The 11,734-nt window shown below is 41.0% G+C and overlaps 2 protein-coding genes across 2 annotated transcripts; one reads left to right on the forward strand and one right to left on the reverse strand.

Annotated features, from left to right (window-relative positions):
• Positions 1 to 20: 20 nt before the first annotated feature.
• On the reverse strand, positions 21 to 6,246 carry lsg1 (large 60S subunit nuclear export GTPase 1). Its single transcript, XM_086090126.1, has 14 exons — positions 6,021 to 6,246; positions 4,940 to 5,066; positions 4,646 to 4,766; positions 4,480 to 4,566; positions 4,305 to 4,391; positions 4,160 to 4,220; positions 3,904 to 4,080; positions 3,204 to 3,545; positions 2,951 to 3,052; positions 2,719 to 2,862; positions 2,501 to 2,624; positions 922 to 1,001; positions 644 to 808; positions 21 to 558 (listed from the first exon to the last, which is right to left on the reverse strand). Exons 1-14 carry the CDS (start codon positions 6,117 to 6,119, stop codon positions 379 to 381), a joined length of 1,896 nt encoding a protein of 631 aa, XP_085946252.1. The 5' UTR covers positions 6,120 to 6,246; the 3' UTR covers positions 21 to 378.
• A 703-nt stretch (positions 6,247 to 6,949) lies between these two features.
• fam43a (family with sequence similarity 43 member A) lies at positions 6,950 to 8,930 on the forward strand. The gene has a single exon (XM_086088190.1). It carries the CDS (start codon positions 7,165 to 7,167, stop codon positions 8,191 to 8,193), a length of 1,029 nt encoding a protein of 342 aa, XP_085944316.1. The 5' UTR covers positions 6,950 to 7,164; the 3' UTR covers positions 8,194 to 8,930.
• The last annotated feature ends 2,804 nt before the right edge of the window (positions 8,931 to 11,734 follow it).

The raw sequence follows: 11,734 nt of genomic DNA on the forward strand, positions 1-11,734 counted from the left end.
TGTAACTCATGACACATACATAATATCTCATCATTTTATCCAAAACACTGATTTGGTACATAACTCATGTCAAAATGTTCTGTACAATGGACATGGGGTGATGTACAGGTTGAATGAATATTTATGCCTACTGGGGTATTACAAAAATGAGTTTATGTTTACTAATCCTAATGCTCCGATTTATAACTGATATTCCAGTTGATTGAATGTATTCCATATGTTGAGCTACAAACCATAGCACTCCATAAATGACACGTGCCATTTAGTTAACATTAAAGCATAATCATGATTAAGAGGCCTTTAGACCCATGGATTTTGTTCCCAGTTAACTAATTAATGGCATATATTGAGTGTTTTCCATCCTTCACTTTTGAACAATCAGGCATCGAGATGCTTGTTAAGTCGACGGACTTTTTCCTTCTTGTTCCTGTTGCCGTGTTTCTTCCAAGGTTTTCCCACCATCGTCTCAGTTCCAGCTTTCCCAGGAGCCACGATTCCGCTGCCTGGTTTGTAGCCCATCACACCCTGGACTCCTTTAGAGAGCGCTCGTACATTCTCCTAAAATAAGCACACAGATCCCAATCAAACTCATGTCAAGTCTTTAAACCGTCCTGATAAAAATGCTGTTGCTGATGTAGTTTACCGCATGAAAGAAGTTCTTGTCCACCGTATTTTCAATTCTCTTGACTTTTCCCTTTTTACTGGGAAGGTCACAGTTGTCTACGTCACTTCTCTGGAATTTGCTGTGCTGTGGCTGGAAGTCCTCGGGCTCTATGTGAGGAGGAGGATGGCAGTAGAGAAGTTTTCCCTGTAAAAGAGTAAATTGCTTCCTATGATGGTATCCTGGCTTTGAAATGGAACTTCAATTAAGGTAAACTGCCATTGTTGTTATAAATATGGCGCATTTTAAACTTGACTCACATTGACGTAATCCTTCAGGATGTAGCGAGCAGATCGGGGCTGATCAGGCTGACCGTGTGATGTCATGAAGCCTCTCATGTCTGAAAGCAACAAAAACAAATGGTTGGTATTGGTAATACACAAAACAGAACAATTGTAAACAGAAGAGTCAAAAACTGAAGACCATCTTCTTTGTCTTTGTTGGTTAAACATGGTAAAGCTGCATTTGGCTGTTATGCTGCACACAAATGGAATAAGCTGCCAACAGAAGTAAAGTCAGCCCCGAGTGTAAACGCTTTTAAATCCAGGTTGAAAACGTTGTTTTTTTCACAAACCTTTGATTAAGGTATTTTAAACAGTTTTAAATCATGTATTTTCTCTTTTATTATTATTATTTATTTATTTTTAATTTTCTTATGCTAAATGTTTTTAAAGTTTGCTGTTTAATGTTTTAACATTGTCAATGTATGTTATTTTAGTACATTTTGTAACTTTTGTTTTCTTGCTCTGTTAACTACTGTGTTTGTCGATGCTTATTTCCTTGTGTAAAGCACATTGAGTTGCCTTGTGTATGAAATGTGCTATACAAATAAACTCCCCTTCCTTGCCTTGCCTATCTCAGCTGTCAATGGGCGGGAGGTGGGGTACACCCTAAACTGGTCGCCAACCAATCGTAGGGCACACATGGACAGACAACCATTCGCACCAACAGTCACACCTACGGACAATTTGGATTGGTCAATCGGCCTACCACGCATATTTTTGGAATGTGGGAGGAAACCGCAGGACCCGGAGAAAACCCACGCAGGCACAGATTGAACATGCAACAAGATCTAATCTTGCACCTCAGAAAGTGAAACTGGACAAATGTGATATCTAATATACTTTATGGCCCAACAAGATCAACTAATAGAAAACTTTACTGCATAAAAGCTCATATCAGCATAAAGGCGCGCAAAAAAAATTATATCAAGAAAAGCCACCAGTTGACCTATTTTACTAAAGGAGAAGACAACCCCCCAAAAATGTCAATAATATGTTCTATGCAGCCCCACTAGTCTAAATATGGTATTCTGGTTAATATTATGTTAGTGGAATATGAGTTAAGCAGCAAAATCCAGCTGTTTTAATCCATCTGACTTGCTGTCGACTGAAGATGACATCACAACCAATCACAGCTCAGCTTCAGAAAACAGGTGAGCTGTGATTGGTCATGGCCTGAGCCCTGAGCAACTGTGATGTCATTTTCAGTCGACAGCAAGTGGCAAAATGGATAAAAACGGCTGGATTTTGCTTCATAACTCACATTCCACAAATGTAATATTAATCAGAATGTCATGTTTAGACTAGTGGGGTCACGTAGGTTGACTTCCACTTTAAAGAAATGTTTTCTAGTTCCTGGTAAAACTGTTGCTATGACAACAGTCATGCTAATACAATCGAATAGGACTCTGGTGCTCTTAATAATCAGTGAAAATGTCAAAGTTTGAAGTTAAATTTATTTTTACACCTGCTATGACAGTCAAGACTTTTACTTATGACATCGCCCGTAACTGATTATTTCCACTTCTATTATTTTCCTGTAAGGAAGTAGTCTTACATCCATACGCCATAAGCAGCTCCTCCGAAGTGGGGTGTCTGTCGGGGTCTTCGTCCTCTCGTGGCCTGATGATGTTGATACCATACGTGCCCTCCAGTACATGCCGAGGGACCGTTTGGCAGACTTAACACATTCGTTAAAGTTCATAAAACTGTTTTGAGAAGGCGATACCGTGACATTTTCGGAAATACGTTTCTCTGTCGTGGTGCAAAGGATATGAGAGAGACTGCTGGCACATGGTCTCTCATCTGGTCAATAGGCAGGATCCCACAGCAGATCATATCAGCTTTGGTGGAGACGAAGGAGGGCATAACCAGACCAGGGCAGTCACACAGGCACAGCCCTGGCTCCACAAACAAAGTCTGTGAAACATGAGGCGACACTCACATTAATCACAAATCGGTCGACTCGACAGTGCATAGTGATAAAAGAGGCGGTTGCGGTTTGCACCTGAAAGTGTTTTGTATGTCCAGGAGTTGCAGAGACTGACACTTTTTTGTTTCTAAGAATGGTGTTGATAGTTGAACTCTTCCCCACATTAGGATAACCAACCTGTTGAATGCGTAATGGTAAAAAATGGTTCATTTCAGCTAGAGATGCACTCGACAACTAGTCCACTCTGACCCCACGGCTTGTTTCGATTCCTGATACACTGAATTAAAAATACAAGGGAGCGACAAGTAAGTTGAAAAGATGTACCCACCAGTCCGACTGTAAGTTGCCCCTCTTTACATTTGGGCCCATCGTGAACCATCTTGAACACCTCCAACAACTCGTCCTTGTGCAACAGGCGAGAGGAATTACGGAAAGGGGTCTCATTCGATTTGCCAACAATATCCTCCTCATCCTGCCATTCATCTTCTGAGGCGGTAAACCACTCCTCCTCCTCAACAGTTATCCTTTCCCGCAGTCCCTCGCTGTTGTCGCTGTCTTCGCTCTGCTCATCCTTGCAATCTGCGCCCTTCAAGCTCAACCTCTCATTGTCTGGCTGTGCTCCATCTTCTTGGTCACTCTCTGCAGATTCTGGCTGTTCCGTCGCCATGCCCTGTGGAACGTGGAGGAGAAAAGTTTGTTTACTTCAGTATATTCAATTACAAAAGAGTAATTCAAAGTTGTTGTTGTTTTTTTAAGTAATCAGAACTATGATGATTAAAATTACATTAAAACAAATATTGAAATATTTCATTCTGTGTGTAGAGAATCTATAAAAATTGAACATTGTTTTTTTAAATAAATAAATAAATAAGCTTTCCATGATATTCAGATTTATGTATTTATTTGGAGGTGGGGGGGGGGGGGGGGGTTAGGGCACTTGAACTCTATACTCCCTCAAAATATAAACAAGTATAATATAGGGTCCTTGTGTATGTTTTAATCTATAGTTGGTTTCCATGCGTGCTCACCTTTTCTTCTGCATCCAACCTGTCACTTTCCGCCAGGGCGGACCAAAAAACTGCCCTCAGGCCTTCTTTCTCAAAGTGTCTGGCCCAGGCTCGCCTCTGCTCCCTGGTTAGCAGGTCTGCCTTATTCACCAGCAGCATGTTCACCTTATTTTCTGACACCTCGTTTACATATAACTCCTTGTGGCACACAATCACAATGTAATGAAAACCACACAATGGAGACAAAATGAATCGGAATAAAAACAAACATGCTTACCAGGTCAGGACATCTGAACAGTGACGGGTTTCTGCCATCCACGATCTGAACAACAACGTCACTGCAGAAAGTCACAAAATGGCACCTCGATTTTCAAAGACTGCATTCTGAGATAGACCGTGAATGTATTATTATTATTTTTTACCTCCTCTCAATGACTCTCCACAATTGCCTCCAGAACTCCAGATTCCTCTCAAATGGAGTGAGACACAACTTTTGTTCCTCTTCCAGCCTAAGGAAGCAACAGTAATTACATTCTTGATAGACTTATAAATGACAGAAGTTTAAAGCACATAAATAGTATTCAGAAGATGACTCACTCTGCAAGCTGTCTTCTCCACTCCAGGAAGCTGTCCCTTTCTGTCATCTGCAGTGCCTCGGAGCTGGTGCTTTCATCCCAGTGGGGGCTGGGGGAAAAACAGAAATAAAAATACTATAATATAAAATAGTAAATGTTGATTTTGTTTATTTGGGGGTTAAAGTTACCGTCGAGGGATTCTGAGAAAATGCTTGTTGTCTTCATGAAGGTTCTTCAGCGTCTTTCGCTCCTCAGCTGTTAATAAACCTGCTCTAGCTTCTGCTGGTACAAACTTGATGTTGAGTTTCTCTATGATAAATACAAGAAAATACAACAAGCTATAAATTGTTCTCATGAAAATAAAATTATGTTAAATCATGGCATAGTAATTGATGCCTAAGGCAGAATATTAATGAAATTGTGGAACTGATGTTTTTTTTTTTTTTTAAGTCATTACAAGAGTGCATAATAGGATCACTTACCAGCTACAAACTCTGTTCCTGCTAGTTCCGCAGTAGCCAAAAAGTCATCCATGGAACTCTGTTCAGTCACTGACTGCAGGTTCAACCTTCCCCAATCATAGCCATCATTCAGCTCACTGGTGTGCAGCTAGAAACATAAAAAGTTGCCCAATAAGAATTAAATGACATACACAACATTGGCATGAGAACATACCGCTACTGTTACACACACCATGCACAACATTCTACCCTACCGCAACAGTTGTAATACTGCACTCAGTTCGGATTGGCACTCAAGTAATTCAGTAATGTTAGACGTATTTTGTCATTTTAATTGTAAAATTTAGTGTTGGGGTGCACCGATCGATCGGCCTGCCGATTTCCTTAATTTTGGAAGATTGGTGATTGGTCAATCCCTTAAAAAAATTAACTGATCTTTTCCACCAATCTCATCTCCCTCCTCAGAGGTCTGAAAAAGTCAGCCACTGTCCTGTTCTGCTGAGATGACTAATGGGATGTTCATTTTTATTTGAGAGAACTACTTCATGTGCAGTTAAAACAACCCATTTGTATTATTTCACCGATATTGTTCAATGTTTTCCAATCAAACAAGATTGGAACACAGAAGGTATATGTTGCTTGTAATGGGGAAAAAATTGGCATCGGCAAAAATCGCCAGGTCAGACTTTTTAAAAGATCGGGGATCGGCCAGAAAATTGTGATCGTTGCACCCCTAATTGAGTGTTGTACCTAATATTTGTGTTACCTCCTTTAGCAACAGTAATATTATATACACCTGTCAGCATGTTCTATACTGCAGTTGCTCAATGCTCATAGCGGGAAATGCAATCACAAACGTCCAAATCAGCCATGCTGATCTGTAGTGCCCAACTACAAAATTTCTTGACAGTCACAACGAAGGGCTTACTTAACTTGAAAAAAATTAACTGAGTGACAACCTTCTGACAGAAAATTCTATGTGGAACGACGTATTCACTCCCACCGTGTTTAACTACTTAAATGTCATTAAAGAAAACTAATTAAAGACAAACTAAGTGATAAAGCATCCCGATTCGAGAACATATCTGTGTAAATGTCGTACCCATGTGTCGCCCCTCTTTTTGCTTCGGCTTGTCTGAAATCTCTCTTTTATCAGAGCTCTGCCCAGTGCGGGTCCTCCTCCAGCCTTCTTCTTACTCATCACACCTCTTACAGTATCACTTCACCCTCTCAAAAAAGTATTTATCTGGCTGTAAAAATACGAGAAATCACCACCTACGGAGGTACATGTGCAATGGGTTGTTGACGGAAGAACCGGAAGTGGAACATACCAATTCAGTAAAAGCTTGACAATGACAACTTCTATGTTGTGTAAGAATCGTATTCTTAGAATGATGTATTTGAATACAATAGAACAACATTTTTTATATACAAAATCTTAAATGTATCATTTATCTTGTAGCCAATCTGTGTTATGCGGTTGTGGAACATTCCAAATATGTGTCCAACTATCAAATATGTCCTGAAAGGAAGCGGGACGATAGCAAATTTGTTCCCCCAAAAAGATACAGGGAAAAAACAGATACAGGAAAGAAAAAAACATATGCTACAGAATTTTAGGACGATTAGTAAATTTAACACAAAATATTACATACAGAAACTAGTCTAATTTGTTGTGTTCTATATCGTAGCTATGTGTCCATCTATCAGAGAATGTAGAAGGAAATTATAAAAGTACCATATGTAAATAGTTTTTCTTTTAATGCTAAAATAATAATGAATGTTCATGGTTTATTCTAGTACTTCGGCTATATTGTATTTAATTTCGTCATAATAACAAATGCACAATACCGTACTGTACTTGAAGATGCAGCTCTCGTAATAACCGGAGGGTGGCGTCATACATACGTGAGGATGACTCTTGCCTTATGAGGCTTTCGTTTCACAACATTCTCAACATCAGCATCCTCATTTGGTTCGGTCCCTCCCCCCTACACAACCGAAATGGTTTGTGCCACTATATACGCTTCAGAGCCGAGTCGGCTCGCCTTCAGTTGACAACTTCACGCACAGCATGCTGCGATGGATCACTTTAGAGGATGGACACATGAAGTACGGCGTTTCGTAGAGTAGCTCACACATGACTACGATTAGAAAGCACTAGACATTCACTAGACTTTTTTTTTTTTTTAAAGTTCCCTTTTCCTTCTCTCTCAGTCGAGGTGCACGCTGCGAACGGCTCTAAAATGCTGCCCTGGAAGAAGAATAAGTTCGACCTGATCGAGGAAGACAAACAATCCAAGCAGAAGGGCTATGCGGTGAGTCTCAACTACTCGGCGCTCACCTCCTTCGCCAAGTCCTGCCCCGAAAGCGCGCTCAACCGGGTGGGCAACATGTTCAAGTCCAAGCGGAAAAAGGTCAAGATCACCAGCGACGATCCCACGTACACGGTACTCTACCTGGGCAACGCCACCACCATCCAGTCCAAGGGGGACGGCTGCACCGATGTGGCGGTGAGCAAGATCTGGGGCAAGAGTGACATGGGGAAAAACGGCACCAAGATGCGGCTCACCATCAGCTCGCAGGGCATCCGCATGGTGCACGTGGACGACAAGACGAGGAGACCGGGACACTTGTACCTGCTGCACCGGATAACCTACTGCGTGGCTGACCCGAGGCTGCCCAAGGTGTTCGTGTGGATTTACCGGCACGAAATGAAGCACAAGGCGGTGATGCTGCGCTGCCACGCCGTGCTCGTGTCCAAGCCGGAGAAGGCGAAAGCCATGGCGCTACTGCTGTACCAGACCTCAGCCACGGCTTTGGCGGAGTTCAAGCGCCTGAAGCGGAGGGACGACGCCCGGCACCAGCAGCAGCAACTTATCGGGGAGCAAACAATCCCCCTGGCGCCTCTCAGGAAGCTGCTGAACGGCCAGTGCTGCTACAAGCCACCGGTGGAGCGCAGCCGGAGCGCGCCGAAGTTGGGTTCCATCACGGAGGACTTGCTCGGGGAGGAGGAGGAGGAGAAGGCCATGCACTTTGAATGCGAGGACATTCTGGACACGGAGGAATGTGTAGCCAATGGTAAACAAGAACTCACTCAGATTATTAACGATTTGGGGGAGATGAGCATAGGCAACGACGTGCAGACATTGAAAGCTGACCTCAAAGTTACCAGACTACTATCAGGGGAGAGCACTGGGAGTGAATCGTCCATAGAGAGCAGCCATGAACTCCACGCACTCTCCAACGGCTTCGAGCAGATAAAAGTACAGTGAAATAATATGACACTAAGCCATTGTTGTGTGTTGAGCCAACGTGTCTCCCCCAAGACACAAAACCACCTGTTGACAGCATGGAGACTTTCTTAAACTTGTGCCTCTACAACAATGCGAGGAGGGTTTAGAAAAACATTCACACTGATGCGTGTTTTTAACCTGCCAAATTGCAGGACTAATTCCGTCTCTTTTATTTAAGAGGATTTGTCTCAAGACTTGTTTACCCAAGTTTTCCCAGTGGTGAAACTAACATCATCTGTTGAAAATGTGATATCTAAGATCCAAAAATATATATTTTTTAGTTTTTATTTTATTCGGTCCTTGGTCCGCAGGCCTTATATGGCATGCAAAGTGCATTTGTTCCCACCTGCCATGCAACATTTCCCCCACATATGCTCATTAGTTGTATTTTTTCAGGTTACCCACCCCTGCCTTAGTGGGGCCAAACTTTTTTCCCTTTTTTTTTTTTTAGCTGACAACCCCATCTATTGTTTAATTTTGCACTCTTGTGGACTTTACTCAAGTGTCACATTGACTACAATGTACATTATGTCTTTTTTTGTTATGTTGTCTTAAACAGAAATGTGATATCTTTGCTGTGCAAAAGAAAAACACATTTTATGTAAGATGTAAGGTCAGATGTTTTAAAGTATGAATATGTATTTTTTCTAAATAATACAAAACGTGGTTTGTTCTGTGAACCTCATTAATAAAAAAAAAAGACGGAAGTTATCAAATGTGTCAATTCATGAGTTTTGTGTGAGACCATGTGCTCTTTGTTGCTCGCTTCCTGTTTTTGTCCAATGAAAAGCATATTTCTCCACTTTGGGTGAGTTTTGCTTATTATTCAAAATCAGTTTAAAAAATATATATTATTGCATCGATCAAATGCATAGATAGACACTGTTAATGCGTATTTAATGAGATTTCCCTTCAATAGATTTGCGTGTGTTTTCCCCAATGGGAATAGGCTTATGAGAAGTTATTTTGCAAGGCCACTGAGGTCTCATTCATTGTCACCGGCCTCCGGGCATGCACCAAGCACACGTCACAGGCCGTTTGAACATCACATGGCTCTTAACGACTATGCAACAGAAGCACTGGGGTTAATAGGATTGTTTTGTTGTGTTATGTGCACAAACATCAGAGTCACATGGTCGTCAATGTCTACTTTGCACACAAAAAGCACTGCCTATCTTGAGTGGAACTTGCCCACAAATCAGAAATGAACCTTAAAAACATGTGACTTTTGCAATTGTTGACAAGTTTTAAATATGCTGTACATTCATAGTTGGCGAGCAACACAAATGTGCTCGTCCCAGTTGCCCCTCATTAGGCTCAGTGATATAACAGCTCGTCCAGAACACACATCCCTATTGATTGTATTGACGCATGTAGCGCGGTATGCAGTGCAGAAATGAAGCAGCACACAGTCACAGCCGAAACATGCACAAGGAGGGAGACAATAGAGCCAAAAGAGGAAAATACTGTCTGCATGGCAACCTTTATCTTGTAAGGACAGCTGATACAATCCTATTGGTCACGCTAGGCTAACACAGAAAAACAATACTCTCCCTCTCTATGGATTTAGGTAGAGAACCAAAACACAAAAAAGTAATAATAATAAATTGGAGTTCAACAAAGGGATTGAAACTGCTGCCTTATCTGCAGTGCTTTTTATTTGACTTCTTCTTTCTTTTTCTTTTCTTTTTTTTATCCCTGACGGCAATAAGATTAAATTGCTTAACGTATACTCAACGCAACACTTTTGTTTTTGCTCCCATTTTTTATGAGAAAAACTCAAAGATCTAAAACTTCTTCCACATTCACAATATCACAAATTCTCTCAAATATTGTTCACAAACCAGTCTAAATTTGAGGTAGTGAGCACTTCTCCTTTACCCAGATAATCCATCCCACCTCACAGGTGTGCCATATAAAGATGCTGATTAGACACCATGATTAGTGCACAGGTGTGCCTTAGACTGCTTACAATAAAAGGCCACTCTGAAAGGTGCAGTTTTGTTTTGTGTTGGGGGGGGGGGGGCACAGATAATCAGAGTCCACAGAACCCCCCCCCACCCACCATGGTGTATAATCAATTTCTTCATGTCCAATTCAATTCTTGAATTTGAATTGAGGTGTCAGACAGGAAGCAGAATTTCAATTCAAATTTGAATTGCAGTCAGTAGAATTGAAATGAAAATGAAAGTGGATTTAACAGTGAAACGTTACAGTATATAATCCTATTTACAACATGAATCATTGTAAGGACTTTATATACAAAATACTTAAATGGTAAGTCAACCCAAAAATGATCTCTACAATAATATGTTCTCAGCCCCAATGGTCCCTAAACACAACATTCTGATTAATATTGTGTTTGTGGAATATGAATTAAGCAGCAAAATGCACCCATGTTTATCCATCTTAGGGGGCGGCCATTTTGCCACTTTCCGTCGACTGAAAATGACATCACAGGGCTCAAGTAACGACCAATCACGGCTCACCTGTTTTCTGAGTTTGGCAATGAGACGTTCACAAGCTGATTCTGATTCATCAGAATGCTGTGTTTAGACTAGTGGGGGTGCATAGAACATAGTTTTGTAAAAAAATAAAAGAAAATGGGGCTGACTTCCTTTTTAATTATGGTAAATAGTAACATTTTTTTTTTAAATTAACATTAAAAAATCTACTCAGTTGAAACAGATCATTACAATTGTAACAATTATTTGAACAGCCCTTCATTTCCCAGAATACATTGTTTTTAAAACATTTTGGAATTTTTTGGGGAGCACGCTCGTGAAATACATAATTGTCTCATTTTCACTGATATGTGATAAGAAAGAGTTTCTATGAATTGCATTGCATTTAATTCCACTTCTTGCAATTCAAATTCAATTCAACGTCCTGTGACGTCGTCATGCGCCCTGTCGAGTGTCATCTGTGGACATGGCCTCGCCCACGCAAACAGAACACTCGCTAACAGCAGCTCGATCCGGTTCTAGGTGAATGCATTTTCCCCTGACCTACATTTTCACAGCTGCATCTGTTACACCGGAGCGAAAATCATCAATGTTTTCACAAAGGCTTTGCCGAACTAAGGCCATATACGCAGCGTGTGCCTATTTAAAAACGCGACAGTGTTTGCGATGACGAGTGCTTTTTCAAACATCCAAAGGTGGCTATGCATGCACTACCTTACTGATAAGGAGCGTCCATCGACATTTACTTGTTAAACAAACACCTAGGTGTTTGCTCAACTCACTATTTGGCGTGGAAGCATGAAAGAGGCTTCCCCTCAAAAGACAGTACTAATCAAATATGATCTGCGAGTTGGATTGACTCATGTTGCCATGTTTAATGTTATGGCTCTCAGTAGAGTCTCCAAAATAACACTCATGTGACGGTACTGACTGAATCTTCAAGAAATACAAGTTGGGAGTGTGGAACTCTGGCATTTGTTTAGTCTTGTGTGTAATGAAATGTATATTGATTTGTTGAACATGAAATACAAATTGAAGTAGTCTTTTAAAGCTGA

This window comes from Leptonotus elevatus, chromosome 11 (genome assembly GCF_054856555.1).
Source record: "Leptonotus elevatus isolate MCC_2025b chromosome 11, RoL_Lele_1.0, whole genome shotgun sequence".
Classification (NCBI taxonomy): domain Eukaryota; kingdom Metazoa; phylum Chordata; class Actinopteri; order Syngnathiformes; family Syngnathidae; genus Leptonotus; species Leptonotus elevatus.

Coding starts and splice junctions, on each gene's coding strand:
- lsg1 (XM_086090126.1), bottom strand. CDS start 6,119: ATGAGTAAGAAGAAGGCTGGAGGAGGACCCGCACTGGGCAGAGCTCTG. Junction 4,567..4,645: donor TTTCTCAGAATCCCTCGACG/GTAACTTTAACC, acceptor TTTTTCCCCCAG/CCCCCACTGGGATGAAAGCA. Junction 1,002..2,500: donor GCTGCTTATGGCGTATGGAT/GTAAGACTACTT, acceptor TGTTGCTTTCAG/ACATGAGAGGCTTCATGACA.
- fam43a (XM_086088190.1), top strand. CDS start 7,165: ATGCTGCCCTGGAAGAAGAATAAGTTCGACCTGATCGAGGAAGACAAA.